The following is a 20,995-nucleotide window of genomic DNA, read 5'->3' as shown; positions in this document are numbered from 1 at the left end:
CAAATGTTTTTTTTTTTTTTGAGCAATCACTATTGCTTATTGTTTTCATTTGACTGTTTTGGCGTGCTATCATTTTATTTTCCCACCAGCACCCTCTGCCAGCACCACCCTCGCATCGCGTCGACCGGCCTCGCGATGCTGCTCCTCTTGCGAAAACCGTCTCCAGGTTGCGTCCATATCCTACACACACACGCCTACACACACTCATGCCTGCACACAGACACAAACACATATGCCTACATACACACACACACGCGCATACACACACCGTACTGCATACACAACGAGCACACACGCACCCACACACATGCGCCTACACAAACACACGTGCATTCATACACACACACACGCTCGTGATTGCGAAAAACATAATTTGAATTCAAGATACCAAAAATTCAAATTAATATTTGTAATTTTTTTTTTTTTTTTTTTTTTTTTGCTGGGAATAGGGAAAAGTCACGCGGGGCTACGTTCGACGAAACCTTGTGTTATTTGTTTGTTATATCAGAGTGTTGACCAATCGAAGCGTGCATCCTCAACATGGAAGTCGTTTTCTTCCCCACAATGAAGTTAAAGCAGCGGCGCAAGACGCCTTACAAGAGGTTGCGAAAAATAGCTTCCACCTTCCAGGAGTGCTTTTAAAAGCTATGCGAACGTTGGCAGTAGTGCATAGTCAGTCTTTGAGGCTGCGGTGGCCTGATCGGTAAGGCATTGGACTTGGGGCCAGAGGGTCTCGGGTTCGATCCTCGCTGGTCGAAGATCCACCGTCGTCATTAATGGTGACTGGGTGACGCTAAATATGCTCGTGGTCACAATGTCCTCCAAGTGAAACGATACCTCTGGGGGTGCCAGACCAGAAAGTTATTCGGCTCCTGGCCTGGATCGAAATTCTCGAACTGTCCATAGATGGCACCACCATCTATTGTGTTGCCTTCTGAAGGCAAGGCGCCTGGCACGCAGTCCTTCATAGTTTGAGGGCCAGAGGTCACTTTGATAGTTGAAGTGCATGATCGCTGGTTCAAAGTGACTATTTTGTAGATAGATGTGCTTCGGTAATGTGAACTATTCAGAGTAAGGTTTTATGCAGCTTGTGCTCAAACTTTTAAATGATACCACGTACGTATGAGCTTTCAACTTACTATTTCATAACTTTTTAATTGACGCAAGTTTACGTGCATGAAGACATCACAAGTGTATTGTAATAACGAAAAAGGTGTAAATAGGTAGCAATCGAAAGAGCATATGGGAGCAAAACATATTTGCCCTCGTGTCCCCGTTATCGAAAAATGAGGTCTTAAAATATGCAAAATTTTAAAGAAAAACGCCAAATTCAAAGACTTGGCAAGAAATTGAAGGTATCCGATTTCACCATCTGCATGGGACGCCTTAACTGCAAAGAGTGTAATCCACTTCTCTTCCACTTCTCACCAAAACGCGCTAATTTTCGAGACTTCTGAAAACTTTAACAGACTTAGAGACCTCATATTTAGATAATGGGGACACAGTGCATGCAAAAGCATGTTTAACAATGCTTTTTCAATTGCTATTTTCCTTTTACTTTCTTTTACAAAAAAAGAAGTATTGTATTCGCAAAAAAATTTTCACTCAAAAATCGGCCTTAATTTTCACTCCCGAATGAATGTTGAGTTTTTTTTCCGACCCGACCACACGTGGATATATGCCTAGGAACCTACAGGCACCCGAAATATCCATTTTGATGACCCCCGAGTTAATTACAACGAATTTTCTCGTGACGTCTGTATGTACGTATGTATGTGCGTTTGTGTGTATGTGTGTATGTATCTCGCATAACTCAAGAACGGAATGTCCTAGAAAGTTGAAATTTGGTACTTAGACTCCTAGTGGTGTCTAGTTGTGCACCTTCATTCTTGGTTGCATTCGGATACTCCAAAGGTGGTCTTTTGCCTCTTTTTGGGGGGAAATCATTGTTAATTTCGATGTAAACTCAAGTGGTGTTATAATTTGGCGGACACTTGGCGTTTTATCGCCAATCTTTTGGTCGCCAAGTTTTTTCGCCAACTTGGCGATAAATTTGGCGATTTTTTTTTAAATCTGGTTTTAATTTGGCCATGTTGGTGATATTTAGAGAGTAAACTATTGAATCACATTAAAACTGACAATAATGAGAAAATGACATTAAATTGGAGTAAAAGGAAGTCATTTGATGCACACATTAGCTCGTTTTCATTAGTGCGCTATTTCTCCCTGCTTGAGTCGGTGCTATTTATTCTCTGATACTATTGAGAGATTCATTGAAAATATAAATATTTGTAGCCGCATTGAATACAACATATATTTTTCATTAACCTTTTATTCATTTGTACAGGATAGTTTTCTGCATTTGTTAGCTGACAAATATCTTTTCAAACTTAGCATATTTAAACACTGTCATCTCATGACGTCACGAATAGAGTTTCAAGCATAGCTGTTTCGTATCTTCTGTATATCCAAGTCCGTCATGCTGCCGCTGTTTCCAATACGGTTTTCGTCAATTCCTGGCTTCAGGATTTCGAAAGCTCTTTTTCCAGTACCGGGAGCATTCATTCCGTAATGCATTATGGAGTAATAGTCGTAATCTGTAGTTGTTTTGAAATCGTCTGGGTTCAACTTTTCATATTGCGAGTGCCACTCTGTGAATTAAAGATACAATGAATCTATGTTAAATAGGAAACAGAGCATACAATACAAAATCTTTTTTTTTTGTGTGTGTGTTTCACTTTTAAATACTCCTGGAGAAATTAAATTCCTAGTGCAGTTTTGTATTGGAGAGAGCCTAGGTGCCTCCATCTGGTGAGAAAACTAGACGTAAAGTTATGTGGTAATGGCATCCACTGATACAGATGCCACCAACCAATGTGAAAACCAATTCTCAACTCCATAATAAAAAGAAAATATTCTCAGTTTTTTTTTGTTTTTTTTTCAGGAGTACTCATTATACTTTGTTAATTATGCCTTACACTACAATAAATTTCCACTGAAAAAAATTCCGAATCTACACAGAGTACTTCGGAGCAAAATTTCGGTATTTCATGGGTTTCCATCAGTTCCTGTTAAAAAAAAGTATTTTTACGAAAAAGATTTTTGAACTACTACAAGCTGCTTGAGCGCAGACTTTCCTTTGCTATGAAAAATACAGTTGGCTCTCTGTTTAACGACGCTCTATGTAACGGCGTTCTCTATTTAACGACGGCATTTCACGGCCCAGATGGTCCACTTCAGTTTTAAAAGCATTCTATTTAAGGACGATTTCTACTTAAGGACGATATTTTGTGGCCCCTTGAAAGTCGTTAAACAGAGATCCAACTGTATTTTCGGCTACCAGAGTAAAAGTATATTTAGCATTTTTATTCGGTGCATCGCCGTCACCTCGATTATGGCTCTTCCAGAATTTTCATTTTATGACATACTACACTGGTGTGCAAAAACTAAGGACGAGACGGTTTTTTCAATATTACTTTGTACAAAAGCTTTCCAAATCAACACATTTAATACCGTAAGATCCCCAATACGTAAGGACATGTGTAATGCAAGCAACACTTACTAAAAGAGAAATCAGAGGGATAAAAAGAAGCTTTATTGAAAAAGTAGCATGGAGCGCAATGTGACTGTAGGCCGAAACATCCCTGTGATGGGTGTCTAGCAAGAAACATCCGGTCTTTAGTAGGGGATATGATCTCCCCCGACTGCTAGGCAGGTTTCACAGCGTCTGCCCATGCTGAGAATGAGGGTGTCAATGAGTTGTTGAGGCATTGCTGCCCATTCGTCTTGCAGCGCCAATCGAAGCTCCCGAATCGTTACTGGTGGTAAGGTACGAGCTGCCAAGCGTCTGCCTAGAAAATCCCATACAGGCTCGATGGGATTGAGATCCGGAGATCGTGCCGACCAATCTATACGTTTAATATCCTCACTCTCTAAGAGCTGTTCGGCAGCTACTGTGCGATGACATGGTGCATTGTCGTCCATGAAAAGGAACTGCGGACCCATAGCGTCTCTAAAAAGACGCACATATGGAAGAAGAATCTCGTTACAATAACGGGTTCCGTTGACTGAACCTGCGTCAAAGATGTGAAGGTCTGTACGACTACCAAGCATGATGCCTCCCCAAACGAGAACACCGCGACCTCCATACCTGTCCCTTTCAATGATGTTCGAGGAATGATTGCTGCTTCCCCGCTCTCTCCAGATGAGTATGCGATGAGAATCGTTACTCAGACTGAACCTGCTTTCATCTGTAAAGAGTACTCGTCCCCATTCATTGTCTCTCCAATTCCGGTGTTCCCGGCACCACAGAGAACGTCTTCTCCGATGGGCAGCCGTTAGAGGTACACACCGCATAGGGCGTCGTGCAAACAGACCACCACCGTGCAGTCTTCTGGCCAAGGTAAAACGCGATATCGGTCGTCCAGTCGCCTGTGTCGTGTGTCTAGCGATTTCTCCCGTTGTCTGCCGCCTGTAAGACAATATACCGGTCATCTGCGGGTGTGGTTCCTCGTGGACGACCACTACTGAACCCCCGGATAGCTGTTCCTGTAGTTTGAAATTGTCTCCAAAGTCGTGAAACGATGCTGTGAGCAATTCCGGACTCTGCAGCCACACTTGTCACACTGCGGCCTTCCTCCAACTTCCCAATGATTTGACCTCGGGTAAAAGCATCCAGCTGTCGTCTAACAGATTTATTATTCTCCATTTCTCGCTGAGACAGCAACTCGGTGTGATTTTAACTGCTATACGGCGTGCAATCTCTTTGCCAGAAATACTGATCTTACACCGACAACATGCTTTATACTACTCAGACACTCCTCCATTACGTCTGCCTGCATATCTGCGCATGTGCTACCGTACATTACCTTACTTAATCTCCTGATTGGTCTTTCTGTCCGCTCTGCCTCTTCGTTCAGCTGATATGCTAATTTTTCGACTTCGTTCTTAATTTTTGCACACCAGTGTATGTACACGATCACATATACAAATTGTGCGTAATGTATTACTGGGAGTATACCCTCAGAAAATTTGATTTTAACATCACTACTTCCAGATTAATTGACCTCAAACCAAGGGCTCAAATGCAGTCTTAGAATACTGTCGTTTTTCAAAAATTGTAGGCAAACAATCCGTTTGGTAATTGGTTCCGATTCTGCCTCAGCTTCGGCTATATTTGCGTTTTTCATAAATCAGGAAGGTGCCAAGCTCTTACTACAAGCATATCTAATATAAGCTTTCTATTTAGGTTCCTTGTTTGTCCCAGAAACACGACTCGCGTTTAGGTTTCTTAATTCTTCAGAAAGATAACAAGTTGTATTTAGGAAGGTTATTGAATTTTAGCGGTTGCCAGGTGTAGTCTGCCAGTGATCAAGTGAACCTTGTCAATCATTTGAGAAAACGAGTCCATTCCTTAAAATAGGGAGAGAAGGAAGTAAGGACGCGTGCCACATTTTGGCAGTTATGTGATTATTAAGGACCTGAAAGATTTAAGTTCCAGCAATAACTGCATTGAGTTGGCGAAAAATTAAAAATGACAAGCTTTGCATTCTTCATTGCAACCCTACTCTCGCCAATTTTCAATTGAAATTAATTATAGGAGGCGTGGTTATCTCTGACCAATGGTTGACGAAAGAAGTAAAACCAAGACCCACCCACTTACGTAGGGTGTAACCTCTCCAATAAAACATTTGCCTTTACCGCACAAAATGAAACTGTTTTAACCCTCTGGCTATTTTTTTAATTTCCAAGGTGACGCATTCAAACTCAAGAACCAATGACACACTTGCAAATTCCGTTCTAACTTTCCTCTTGTTTTTCTCGATTCTCGGTGCAAGGTTATGCGCGCAGAAAACCACCATCTTGGGGTGTTCAATTTTCAATAGATTTTTTCTGTACTGACCTTTGAGGTCTTATGTCTTGGTTTTTTTTAGCCCAATTTAGGCTGTTTTTGAGTTCTCGTTTTCACAATATTATATATATATATATTTATATATATATATATTTTTTTTCCTCCTTTCCATTTTCCTTTAATTTTTCATGTTGCTGTTTCATTATTCTGCTAGTGGGGAGTAAGTTACTTCCATGTCAGAGAAAAGAAAGGCCAATCCTTCAGAGGACGAAGAACGTACCTCGGAAAAAAATGTGAAAAGAAACCTTAATGTCTTCGAAGCTGACTTAAGTTTAGAGGACAAAGTAGAAGCAGCCTTTAATAATGGAGCGACAAGCATAAAATTGTGTGTTTATGGTATCAGCTCCCCTATCCCAAGAAATAAGGGAATTAAGTTCCATGAAGAAATAGATAAAATCACAGACAAGACAGATGACGTCCAATTCTCAAGAAATAACAACATTATAATAACAACCAACAAAAAGAGCACAGTTGACAAGGTAAGTCAATTAAAATATTTCTTAGGAGTAAACACAGCCACTAGACTGATTGAAGACGCCGTAAGCACAAAATACATAATTAGAAACGTCGACACTGAAACCTCATTAAAATATATCGCTGAAAAATTAACCGAAAACGGTATCATAGTCAGCCAGTTAATCAGATTTACGAAAAAAGGCTCTACAGAACCCATTCCCGTCGTACTGATAAAAGAAATAGGCATAACAAATAGAGATAACATAAAAATAAGCCGATTACGCTTTAAAATTGAAAAATTCATCGACAAGCCTAGTATATGTAGAAAATGCCTTAAGATAGGGCCATCCTGAAAAATATTGCCGAGGAACCCAAAAGTGCGTCAATTGCGGCGGGGAACACTCCACATGCGATATCACTCCAAAGTGTTTACGCTGTAAGGGAAAATCACTCTGCTCTGGATAAAAATTGCCCAGAATACGAAAAGTACATTAACAAGAAAAATAGCAGCATAATTGAAATAAAACCATCTTACGCCCAATGCAGTAAGATCAAACACTAACTTTGATATCCCTACTCAAAAAACGGAATCAAAAGAAAATAAAAACTACGAGACTTTATTAAATATCATCAAAGAAAAAGACTGAAATAAACACATTAAAAGAAGAAATCAAAAACATAAAGACAGAACTCTTCGCGTTAAGAAACGCTCTCACCGGACTTTTCGATAATACTGAAAATGTTATGGGAGATAACGAAAAACAACTAATTGAACAATATAGAGCTCTACGAAACAAAGACATTTTACTCAGTTCATGCTCCGTCTTCGACTCCTCAAAAGAAGACCTTTTTTACGACGTTGGTAGTCCTATGCAAGTCTCTGGTCCTCATGTGGACGAACCAGGAGGAAGCACGACGCCTTAACGAGGTTTTTTTTGTTTTTCTTATGGTTTTTTTTTTTGCTTAATTGGAATTGCCGCAGTGTAGGCAAAAACCTTTGTTTTCTTAAACTTCTTATATCTTGGTCTAACCCCAATATCATTTGCCTCCAAGAGACTTGGAGTAGCGACGACAAAATACCAGTATTGTCTAATTACATTTCATATGCAAAAGAAAAACCGTTTCCTCATAAAGGTGGAGGTGTCTGCATCTATGTACAAAAAAAATTATCTTCCCGTGAACTTTACTACGATACAAGTAATTTAACCCTAGAATTCAACGCAGTTGAAGTTTTTGTCGAGAACAAATCTATTAAGATTTTTAACTGTTATCGTCCTCCCGGACACTTCCATGATAACATTATCAACTTTTTTAACAACATTTTAGATAATAATATTATTTTTACCGGAGATTTTAACGCCAGAAACACATGCATTGGTGACAATCTCCCATCCTAGCTCGAAAAAATTTTTTCGACTGGATTCTTGAAAAAAAATTTATGTATAATCAATAGTAAAGAACCAACCCGCCGCAATAGAGGCAAAGAAGACGGAATCCTCGACCTCACAATAGTTAGCACCGACCTAATTCTCTTATTTTCTTGGTTTCGAAGTAAAGAAAGTGGAGATAGCGATCACTTTCCAACTTTTTTAAAACAAAGTAACGCAAAAGATACCAAACTCATCAAAAAACGATATACAAATTGGAATATTGTCACTAATAACATAAGTAATTTTATTGCCGAAACAAATATAAATCCAACACAAAGCGAAGACATCATTAAATTTAACCAAGGTATTCTTAAAGTCGTCGAAGAAAATACAAACACTATCACCTTTAAAGACACAAAAACTCATCAAAAATGGTGGAACAGAAGATGTGCTATAAGCAAAAAGGAAAAAAATACAGCGATGAATAAAGCCTATCACACGAACAACGTCACAGATTGGCTCAATTATAAAAAGAAACTTGCAAAATTTAGAAAAGTAATCAAAGAAGAAAAAAATAAATTTTGGGGAAATATCCAACACAACCTAAAAACTACCAAGGACATTTATCGTTCGGTTAACAATTTAAAACGTTATTCTACGAGACATAGTTACGTTAGTAATTTAGTTCTGGAAGACAAAGGCAATTTGATTAAAGAGCCACAAGCACAAGCAGACCTATTTGCAGAACACTATTCCAGAACAACCAACCCATCTTCAGATTCAACTCCCACAATTTGGACTAAACTTCCTCACAGACCCTGCATTTCGAAAGACTTCACCGCCCAAGAATTAGATTTCGCAATTAAGAATTTAAAATTCACAGCTGCAGGCATAGACGGAATAAACAACAAAATTTTAAAGAATTTACCAGCTACAGGGAAAAATTTGCTAAGAGAGTTTTTTAACAATAGTCTATCCACCGGTATCATTCCTAATATCTGGAAAATGTCCAAAATAATTCCCATCTGTAAACCAGGAAAAGACAACAAGAACACAGAAAATTACAGACCGATTGCCCTTACTCAAAATACTTGTAAATTAATGGAAAGACTAATCCTTGAAAGATTGATATGGTGGGAACAAACATACAATATTTTTCCTAATTTTTTATTTGGTTTCAGAAAAGAAAGAGGAACTGAAGACTTTCTAGTCAAATTGATCACCGATATAAAAGATGCCAGAACAGACAAATATACCATCTACCTCCTCTCATTAGATATAAAGGGCGCATACGACAACATCAGAACAAACATCTTAATAGGAAAACTGTTGAAAACTAATCTTGACACAAAAATAATCAAATGGATAAATAATTTTCTAACAAACAGGTCTTTTAAAGTGAGTTGGAGAAACTCAATGTCAACCACCAAATCCCTCGCGTATGGTTTGCCTCAAGGCTCAATTTTATCAGCTTTTCTCTTTAACTGCTTTTTAATCGACTTACATCACATTCAAAACAAAGAATGCTCTATCTACGCTTATGCCGACGATATCACCCGCATAATCAAACACAAAAAAGAAGATGAAGCAAAGATAGCCCTTAATAGAACAGTACACCAACTTACAGAGTGGGCAACAAAAAACAAACTTGAGTTTACCCCTGCCAAATGTTGTCTCCTCAATGTTTCAGCAACTAGATCAAAAAATAATTTCGACGTGAAAATGTACAATACTAACATACCATGGAATAATAACCACAGAATCCTTGGATTATGGATAAATAATAATCTCAAATGGAAAACTCACACAGATACAATCGAAAGAAAAATCATCAAAACAATCAATGTTCTTAAAATTCTCAGCACACAAAGTACCGGAATGAATAACAATAACCTTATCTCAATAGTTAAACAAACCATTATCCCACAAATTGATTACGCCAACATATGCAGGACAAAAGACACGAAAAGAAACAAAAACAGATTCTCCACTATTGAAAACAAGGCACTTAGATGCTGCCTAAAAGTCAACTCTTTTACCCCAAACGATGTATTACGACATCTCACACACCTTGGCTCGTACGAAGACAGAATGACCTGGAACATTGTCAAATATAATCTAAAGCAAAATTACAAAAGTGATCGTCGAAGCAACTTTAAAACCAATATAAAATTAAAAACCAAGAGCGACATAGAAGTCAAAGCACTCAGTATCATAAAAAATTATAAATCAAATTACGTCAGTAATCAAGACAACTTGCTCGGAAATCTTAATATACCACCATGGAAAGAAAACAACCTAGAGTTTATCACAAAATCCGAACATTTTCAAAAGGCAACCTGCATTGAAGAAATTAAACAATCTTTTACAGAATATACTGAACAACACAGCAACTTTGATATCTGGGCAACAGACGGCTCAAAAATAGAAGACAAAGTGGGTTTTGGCATTGTAAACAGTAATAAAGTTAATAGGAAGATAAAACTTCTAGACATTTGCTCAGTGTTTACAGCGGAAATGATCGCCATCTATTATACCGCTAAATTTCTCATCGACAAATCAAACCCCACCATTATCATTACTGACAGCTTAAGTTCAATAGAAGCATTAAAGAACAAAAAGAAAAAGAAGAAAAAACTCATTGTAGCCACAAGAAATATCTTACAAGAAGCCAGCAACAACAAAAAAATTATTGTAACCTGGGTCCCTAGCCACACAGGAATTTATTTAAATGAATTAGCCGACAAATTAGCTAGAGAAGCCGTCATGGGCCATAATACTCCAATACTTTCGCTAACAACCTGGAAAGACTGTAAAAACCACATCGAATCAGCTCATAAAAATGAACTAAAGGAAAGATGGATGAACTCAAAATATTACAACAAATTCAAACTAAGAACTATCCCTGATAAATCAAGCATCCATTGGATTAAAAACAGAAAACAAGAAATCTTTTTAAATCGACTAGTCCTTGACAGTTTCCTCTTGAAGGACAAACTCTTTAAACTAAAATTTGAAATATCCCCAAATTGTAATTCCTGTGATACTCCCGAAACTATCTGGCACAGATTAAACATTTGTGATCGTTATAATAATCAAAGAAATCTGCTCATCCAACTTATCCCTAAACACCTTGTTTATTGCTCTGACGATTTTTTAGCCTCTCCCCTTCTCGCTTTCTCTCCAGATTATTGTTCGGTTCTCTCCTCGTTTTTTCTAGAACCGTAATCCCTTTTGGCTTTTCGCCCTGTTTATATTCTGTTCATCACTCCTTGCTTTTATATCTCGATTGGGTTTCGTTCTCCATGTCTCTTAGGTTTATGCTAATTTCCTAAATTCCCACAATTATTCCTTATTTGCATACATATTTGATCTTTCCTTTTATATCATACAAGAAAACCTATTATTTAGTTAAATCTTTAGTTTGAAGAAGGGAACAGGCGCCGACACCATTCCTTTGAACTTGTTCCCTTCTTCTGACTACCGATTCATTTCATGACGGACTTCACACCAACAAAATATTGTTAATATTGTCCGGTTTGTACCTAATGTTAATATTTTACATCATATGTTTTAATAAAATGTGCTAATTATTTAATTACTTAACGTTAACCCGTAACAGGGGAGGTGAAAAAGTAGGACGTAACCGGGGATGTGAGGTCTCAGAGACCGCTCTATTTAAAAAAATTCTTAAAATCGTGTAATTAAGATACAGTCCTGTAATTTACCTCAGATTTTCTTTGAACTTTTATTAGCACGGAGAAAAAATATTTTTTAACTTTGAATCAAAATATACCTTTTCCGAGGAAATTTTGCTAGAGTCTTAAGATTTTTCGAGAAAGTCATATGCTGCAGTAAATAGCTCACTATTCTTAATAAAAATTAATCTATTATTTATTAATGATTTCATTTTAGTTTTTTAATATATACAGAACATTTTAGTACCAGAAAATTTATTATATCAAGTTACGGGAAAATTTTGACAGCCCTTTAACTGCTAGTATTTCGCGTCGTATTTCGAGAAATAATTTAGTCTTGATTGTCCCTAGAACATCATTGCGTAATGTTTGTGAACATTTCAAACAACTCTCAACCTCATATAGAATATTTTGCATCCCTTCCACATAACGCGTATAAGATTTAATGAACCTATATCCGCGGTTTCTAACGTTAAGAGCCATGTCTACAACTGTCGAAAATTGTAGCACTGAAGGGCTGGTGCGGTCTCGCAGACCGCTTCTAAGCATGCAATGAAATTTAAATCAATTGCACTTACCTAAAGATACTGATAAGCAAGGAGGGTGTTCGAGGACACAAAACAAAAAGCTATTGGGAAAAACCATTCAATTGAACTGAAACAGGGGTGATCGGATGAACTTTTGAGTGGATTGTGAGACCGCACCTCCCCTGTTAAGGGTTAAATATTGGATGCGTTCTTTTTTGCTTGAAATAGGTGGATATATGTTTTTCTTTTTGAAAAAACTAGGTTGAGATACGTCATCTTTTGCCAGAACAATCTCAATTTATTTAGTAACCCCTCCCTCCCAAAAAAATTAACGTAATATATAGCCTGATAGATTCAATTTTAAATCTAATCTGTTGCAATAGCTGCTAATATCACTAGCTGGTGATTCAAAGTTAAACATGCAAAATACTCTACAAAACCTAACCTTTTTTTACCTGCAATGTTACATCAACAGAGTTGTTGTATAACTTGAAAAGTTTTAATATTAAAATCAGAATGCAAATAAATTCTCTTTTGCGATTATAATGACTTTTTCGTTTTTTTTTTTTTTTTTAGCTTTTTCAAAAACTCTTCAACAGAATGTTTCCCATTACAGAGAGTTTCTACTAGTTAAATCAAAACCACCATCCTACTCCTCTAGATTTTAATTTTTAATCAACTTTTATAGCTCTACTAGCATTCCCGTACCCGGCATTGCTCGGGTAATGGAATTAGCAGGGGTTAACAGTGCTTGGTGCACCTAGTTTCGAAAATCCCCTATAATAATTACTTATTACCTATAACTTTTTCTAATTTGGGGAGGATCCCGTGGCCCCTGAACTCCTTACATATATGCCTTTGTCCTTAACCGATCTTTAACTGTTATTAACGATCCTTTTAAAGTATTGATTATCTTTGCAAACACAGGCCATCCACATTTTATTGATATACCTATGTTTAAGCAAGAACTTCTTTGTATACAACATTTTAGTTTTTTTTTTCTGGTGCTAAAATTATTAAGCTGCTTGATGGACTGACTTTGGAGAAAGCTACATAACATTGGCCATGTGAAAAAAAGTCTTCTCTTAAATTGGTCCCTGCTACTTTTAATGTATGTCCTTGTGATTTATTAATGGTTATTGCAAAGCAAACTTTAACAGGAAACTGTACTCTTCTAAATTCAAAAGGATAGTTCGCCTGTGATGATGTTCTTAAAAACTTAGTTTCTAGTTTTGAAGAAATGAAAGCAATAGACAGAAACATTATGATTTGACTTGAGAAAAGCCTCGAAGAACCACGTGAGAAACAAAAACAATATCAAATTTATAGTTCGCTATCGACCAAAAGTTGAGATGAAGTACTGAATAATGATTTGAATGGAGGAAAGCCTTCGAAAATAAGGGATTTGAATTCAATGACAGGTTTTTATTTCTCAGAAATTAAGAGGTTTTAATTAATTTCTCCCGAACTAATTGAGATTTCGAAAAATCCTTTCTTAGTGGTACTTTCGTAATCATGCGGACATGCCTGCCAAATTTCAAGTCTGAAGCTTCAGCGGTTTCGGCTGTGCGTTGATATATATATATATGTATATATATATGTATATATATTATCTCAGGACATTGATTTTTATATATTAAGATTGTGTAACTTTTTCAATACAAGCTTTGTATCAACCTTTATATTAATAAGAATCCTTACAATTTGACGTTCAATTTCCTCAAGCCACTATTCACTAAGAATCGATAGCACTCCTTTTTCAATATTCCAGTCCTTGTAAAGAAGAAATATAAAGATCCTCCCATGATTGGTCAATCTCCTCTATTCAATTTTCGCTCAATTTAACTAGCAGAGGCAAGGCGTTTTTCACGCAGTCCTCTCATCAACCTGGAGTCTGAAGACTCTTATTCAACTTCAACTTCAACTTCAAAAATAACTGACCTCCCCCCCCCCCCTGCATTTGTAATCAGATAGGTAGTAAAAGGTATAAATTAAAAAATCAACCGCTCCCTCCTTGAAGCATTTCTGGATCCGTCCTTGTAATGTAAATTACTAGAGAAATCTAAAGCTGGGTTTGCCATCCATCAATTCTTCAAGGCGTTTTTAAAATATGTGTCCTGGATAATGCTAGATAAAAATCTTTTATACCAAGTCTTTAATTTTACTGCTAATTTGGCAAACTGCTTTATAACTTGTTTTGTAGTCTGAATGAAGTATTAGTAGTTGAAACCTTTTGTTTACTGGTACTGTAATTAAATGTTTTTTTGAGGTTGAAATTTAGTATTTAAAGAAACATAAATGTGTTTTGATCCATAACTTGAATAGAAAAGTAATCACTGATTAATGCAAACTTCTTCTTTTTACTGGTTTTTATGTTCTGATAAGGTTATAGTGGTGAGAAAAACTGATTTGCACATTAACACTAGCAAAATTTTACTGCTGTAAAAATATGCGACTTTTATTTACTAGTAAACATTTCTGTGAAAATGCTTTTCTAATTTTTTACTAATACTTTTCCATTTTTAAATTTTTGCAGTGTTATTTTAACAATGTCATATTAGTTTTAAAAAATAATAAAATTGCAACGTATTGGGAATAAGTGTCTAATTTCTGAACTTAATTTAAAATATGTTTGCACTGAAAACTAATAGCTTTGTATTGTTTTCGTAGAAAAATAATGCAATGATTTTGGTGTTAGTTGATGAGTATTTATCATACAAAATGGTTTTGGTGATGTTAATATATATATATATATATATATATATATAAACGCAAATTGAACGATAAAGTCATTTTATAAGCATACTAGAGGACCCGACAGACGTTGTTCTGTTCAAACTTTGTAAATTGAAAAATTAAAAAATTTCAATGAACTTTGAAGTGTTTGAACTGTTTTGTTGAAAAAAATGAGTAAAAAGAAAATGTTCTAAGCTGCTTGGTGTTAGAATGCGTATATTTATGACAACTTGCTTTATCTAATGCCCACTGAGCAGTTGTTTTTATTAACTACTTTTTCTCCCATACTTGATAGTTTGTTCCCTCAACCATACTCAAAGGATAAAAAGCGTCTTCAGATATTTAGTGTAAAAAACTAACTGCCCATGTAGAATAAACGGGAAATCTCGCTGCAACATCCCCCATATGAAAAAGAATAAAACAATCGAAAGGATATCGTTTTAAAAAAATGATCTATTGAACGGAACAAAAGTTCTTAATAATCTTTTCTCATCATTGGAAACCCAATAGCTTAGAGAAAAAAAATGTTTTAATGTAGGATTTGAACGCACCAAACTTTTCTGGGGTATATTAATTAGTCTTCATACCTCTTGCGCTGGAAGGACGTGCCATGCATGGCACTATCGTTATCTGCTTCTAAAGCTGGAACAGTAAGCGATTTTATATCTTCTCAATGAGAAAATCATTGAGAAGAAAGATCTGTTGCCATTTTTTTTCTCTCGAGGTCGAGTATGAACAAATAAAATTCTGTTTTTTTTTTTTTTTTTTTTTTTTTTTTGAGGCTTTTCCTGTAATTGGGGGATTTTGAAAACGTTTCATTTTGGGTTATTTTTCCGCAATCTGCGGCAAAATTTTTCTGATTTTCTTCTTTTTTTTTTTGACACGCTTTTATTAGCTTCACCTGTATGTATGTATGTATGTATGTATCTTGTAACGGAATCTTGCAGCTCAAATTTCGCCCACTTCCTGCGATCGGAATTCGTTTGAAATTTGGCACGCGACCTCAGACCCGATGACAATGCAATATTCTATAATCAAATTAACTAATTAACTCTTTTAATTGTTAGTTTCCTCCAATTTTAATCAATAATTTGTCATAAATCCAACAATGTGAAAAAGGAAAAATTAAAAAAAAAAACATTAAAAAATGCTCGCAAAAATTATTTAAAAATACCTACAGAAACCTTTAATTTTTCTGCATCAGACAAAATTTGTTCCAACGTTCCAAGGTAATTAGAACATGAAATATAATTGTTTTTAACTAATTTCATGTCAAAATTTAGGTGAGCCTTCAATTGGAAATTCATTGCTGATCAGACCATTGTTGAACAAAACTTTTATTCAAATGCATCTCAAATTTTCAAAGTAATATAAATATGATTTCCGAAAACATACATCGATGGCTCACAGCAGCTTCCCATCGGGGTGCCCTTGTCTTAACTTTAAGATATTACCTCACACTCGTTTTATAAATAATTTCGTCGCCTGATAATTCTCCAACATAACACTAAAAAACAGAAAAATAAAATAATAGTTTAAAAAACTAAAAAAAAAACACGCTTTCGTAGCAAAATGAACTAAAAAGTGAAAAATAACCTTTGGATGATAGTAGTTGACCAATCACTTAATTTTAATGTAATACAAAAAAGCGTGGGGAGCTTCTTATCAGTTGTCTTGAATTTCTTCCATTTGTTGTCCATGCAAAAATGTAATAGACAGCACCCCACGCTTTTTTTTTGTACTATATTAAATTAAGTGATTGGTCAACTACTATCATCCAAAGGTTATTTTTCACTTTTTAGTTCATTTTGCTACGAAAGCGTGTTTTTTTTTTAGTTTTTTAAACTATTATTTTATTTTTCGTTCAAGCCTGATTGTTGAACACGCGTCACTTGACATAACTTTTATTTTCGGGGTAACCGTGCAAAGTCGCCCGACGCAGTTAGTATTTTCAATAATTTTTGAATAGCTGTAACTTAAGAAGTAGTAACACTAGATAGCCCACGAAATAAAAACTAAAGTTCATGGTCAAGAGAATGTTCTTAAGAATGGAAACACATACGGCATGAGACTGTTGGTCATTGAAATAACATAAAATAGGAACTTAAGAAGGAAGTTAGCGGGTAATGATTAAATATTTGAAATTAGAAAAAAAAAAAAACATGTGCACGTTTTGTATAAAATTTCAAGACTGTAGGTGCTTTTAGAACTCCTGGTCGCAGGTCTGCCACATACAGAATTTCTCTGACGCTATTTTTTGATGTATAGAGATAAAACACTTAAGAGGGAAAAAATAAATAATTATGTTTCCTAATAAGCAGTAGGACAACGGCACCAGTAACAGACATACTGAAGACATCGCTCTCAGGTTAACTCAATTTTCTGAGCCCGTTTAAGACTTTTTAAACTATTTTTCTTTCATGCAACTATATCTCGTCTAACGTTTAACTGCTTCTGGATCCTCTGAATTAGTTAATTCTACTTTTATTTGCTCAATTTCGAAAAAAGGTCCGACCCCCCCCCAGTAACAGACACCAATAAATCTAATGATCTGCAGTAACAGATAGGAGAGGAAAGGATGAGTAATGGACAAAATTCCCTTTTTCTCTTCAAAATGTACAAACGTTTTTTATTTTTAGAGCTAAATCCTTATTAAATTCAAATGAACATGAAACACCAGCTGACCTCCAGGTGACTGTTCATAACCTTCCACCACTGCCTTGTAAATACCAACTGGCTCATAAAATTTAGTCTGATAAACACAAGATGGTTGCAACGGATTCATTGGCCACAGCAACATCAGTTTTACCCGCTTTAAAATTCTTATTACAGTCTGAGTAAAAGTCCAGTGCACTTTTTTGAGAAATTGGACACACCTTAATCTTAGGATCAAAAAGTCATATGAGTGATAATTATTAATCTTAAATACAAGTAAAAAAAGACAAAAAAATTTAATTGTAAGTATTTCATTATCAGAAAATATTACAGATCAATATTTGAACCTGAGTAAAATCTTTAAGGCCAACATAGAAAAAAGCATATGAGGACAAAAATTCAAATATTTATAAGCTTGTGTTTGAGCCATTACTTCAAATATTCTTGTTTTCATGAATGAAACTAGTTTTTGACAAAATTCGGGATGTATTTTTTACCATTCATCTTCGATGGTAGATTTCAGCTCTATTGATGAAGTAAAATGTTTCTCCTTTGCATAAACTCTTCTTGCTAAGTCACCCAATAAGTTCTCTTTTGGATTAAGATCTGGAGACTTAGTTGGTCATTTCAAAGTTTCAACATTGTTTACTTGGAGCCTATTTTTTGCACTGTTACTCGGATGGATAAATGCATTGTTTTGCTGATATTTTCAATTTTCTCCAGCAATAAATTCAGCATTTGGTAAAAGATGACTTGGAAGGACATTTTGATATGCTTGTGAGTTCATTTTACCTGAAACAAACGCAACTGAGCACACACCATTGTAAGCAAAGCACTCTCAAGTTCTGACAGAGCCTCCATCTAATTGGCGCTTGTAGAATATTTTATTTTCGTTCCGTAAATCATGCCAATAGTACTTCCGTCCATTTGGTCCATCAAAATTCAACTTCTTTTCGTTAGAAAAAAATATTTATATTCATTGGTTATCCCAGGTCATGATTTCCTAGCTAAAGTTGAAACGCTCTAGATTGTGCATTTTCAATAAATGAGTTTAAGCAATTTTTGCAGCATTAATAAAATTTCCACACCTTCTAATTGTGTTATATATCGTTTTTGACAAACATTCAAACCGATCGTCTGAATAAGTTTCCTGGTTGAGTACTTTTCAGGCAATGTACTAATTTCTAAACTCTTCTTCTATGACGCGAGGACAAGGCTTTAAATTTTCCCGGGTTTTGTATTTTCATTAATTGTGTTTAAATCGAACAAAAATGTTGACTTCAGTCTTCGATCTTCTTATTTTTTCGCAATAGTATGCCTACTTATCCTTGTTGAAGAAAAAGCTTCAATCTGCCCTCTTTCTTGACAGTTAACTTTTTACCTTACGATATCGTCACAAGTAGGACAAAAACCTTTAAGAAATTAATCATAAAACTGCAAGTTGAAGGGTTTCCACAATCTTGTTAACTGAGGTGACATTTATTACAGTATAAGTACTTGCAGTTTTTTTAAAATAATAGTGGCCTTAAAGTTTTTACTCAAGCTGAAATGCTAACTTTGAATAAACCACTGCTTTTCTGGTTATTGCATGCTTTACAAATCCTGTCTGTTGCGTTATTTCTTACCAATGAACATTAATAATTAATAATACAATAATATTAAAATCCCCTTTAATTTCATTTTCCTTTTTTCAAAGAAAATTATACTGACCTTAAAATTTTTACTCAAGCAGTATTAAAATCTAAACATACGAGCGACTGTCTGTAACTGGATCTTTGTCTGTTACTGGTGCCGTTGCCCTAGTATTTAGAGGTTTTCAAGCAAAATCAGACTCCCGAGGAAAATTATAATGCTTGATTTTTCTCGTTTTGAAAACTTTGGGATCTTAATGGAATGTTTTAAAATTACAGTGCATTTAAAAATATGTTGTTACAAAAAGCAACTGAAATCAATTTAAAACAGAAACAATGGTATTTTGAAGTCTGATTTAAAATGGTAATGATAATGTTATTTACCTTAACGAAAAAAAAATCACAAATGTGATAATGAATTTGTCAACGCGCTGAGGAAAATCTTTTCAATCAATATTTTGTTTTATGGAACAGCTGATGTGCCAATACTATTTACCAAATCTGTATATGCTTTTTAGTTACGTTCTACAAATATAAATCTTTATATAGATAAGCAATGCATACTCAAACTATGCATATTTTTAAACACTAACAGTATGAAAAGAAAGCTAACGGAAAGATTAATAATTCTGCTTATTGTAAAAATATTCAGTTTATTTCAATATGAATACTATTCAGTGCCTCTATCCTTTCGAAATAGCCATTAAAAGCATCGGCTTATGGAATATTAATGTTATGAATATTCTCATTATTTTTAAAAGTAATATTTTTATAAAGCAAAAAAGCTCAAAAAAGGTTTCCTTTTTCATTGAAAAGCTGGTTTTCTTCCTCACTGAATGCAATTGTATGTAAATGAGTTTATAGAATTCTACAAGTTTAATGTTACCGTACATTTTGTGTTAAGTATATATTTTTAGGAGTTATCCCTTACTTTAAAGGGCAGCGAACATCTTAGTACTTATTGTTGTCTTAAAGTGTTGCTGCAAAACTTTCTAATCTGTCCATCATGTGCTGCGAAATGGACTTCCACACATCAAGTACACTTAATTTCATTTTCCCGACAAAATCTAACCAGTGGCCTTGAATCGTCTTCATCAGGTGATCAAATATATCATGATTGCCATCACCTGCTTCAATCGGATCACTTAGTGATCCTTCCAACAACGATACATTGTTATTGGAATGAATCAACTTTAATTCGTCATCCAGAGTGGATGGCGCTGTTGTCGTACCACCAATAATTTTGTGAACTTGCCCATTGTCTTTCGTAGAGGCAGAAGACACTGGAGCTCCACTGATGGTTTTGGTGATGACTTGAATCTGCGGAAAAGTGCTTGAACTCCGAACCTGTTGTGCCTGAACTATCGTCTTTATTATCTGACTCTATTTCGTTGAAACCTGTGCTGTCTATTTCAGGGCTTGGCTTACTTCGAAATGGATCGTCCAGTTTGTCTTCTGAAGTTGATAATTCCGATTCATGCGTGGCAATTAAGTTCTCGAATGAAGAATTAGACGCCGCAGAGTTTGGCAGAGCATCTTCGGATTCGATTGAATTCGGAAACTGTTTGTCAGTTGTGGAGGGCGTGTAGTTCAAAGCGTGGAGACTGAAGATTCCATTGTAAGTTGGCAGATAGCTGGGTTGTCTCTCGTGAATTCCAATACCCCTCGATTCAAATCCCTGAAATTAAAGAATGATATCGGTATTTGTGAACAAAATCTGCGAAAATAAATGTAAAAAACTCTTGAAAGAAAGCAGACAAGGTGTTTTTTTTCCCGACGATAAAAGTTCTTTTTCGTAATATTGGCTACATGGAGCTTGTAGTATTTTTGCGTATACTTGTTTTGTTTTGAACTGCTGCTTCAAAATTTTTTGAAACAGTTTTACTTGTGTGAATTTCTTTTCAAAAAAAAAAAATGAAGCTTGTGGAATTGCTTTCACACTTACGCTTACTTCTCTTTATTGCCATTAACCTACAGATAAATATCAACTTTAATTTTGGTTGTATATACG

General features: G+C 35.5%; 1 protein-coding gene across 1 annotated transcript in view; it reads right to left on the bottom strand.

Annotated features, from left to right (window-relative positions):
- Positions 1-2,316: 2,316 nt before the first annotated feature.
- LOC129227007 (hatching enzyme 1.2-like) overlaps positions 2,317-20,995 on the bottom strand; it is a 52,783-nt gene continuing 34,104 nt past the window's right edge. Inside the window, exon 10 of the mRNA XM_054861637.1 lies at positions 2,317-2,651. Coding sequence (XP_054717612.1) covers positions 2,437-2,651 — 215 coding nt within the window. The 3' untranslated portion in view covers positions 2,317-2,436. The remainder of the gene's footprint in view (positions 2,652-20,995) is intronic.

Source organism: Uloborus diversus, chromosome 7 (assembly GCF_026930045.1).
Source record: "Uloborus diversus isolate 005 chromosome 7, Udiv.v.3.1, whole genome shotgun sequence".
Classification (NCBI taxonomy): Eukaryota; Metazoa; Arthropoda; class Arachnida; order Araneae; family Uloboridae; genus Uloborus; species Uloborus diversus.
The sequence above is the reverse complement of the archived record's forward strand: the minus strand, read 5'-3'. Positions and strand labels throughout refer to the sequence as shown.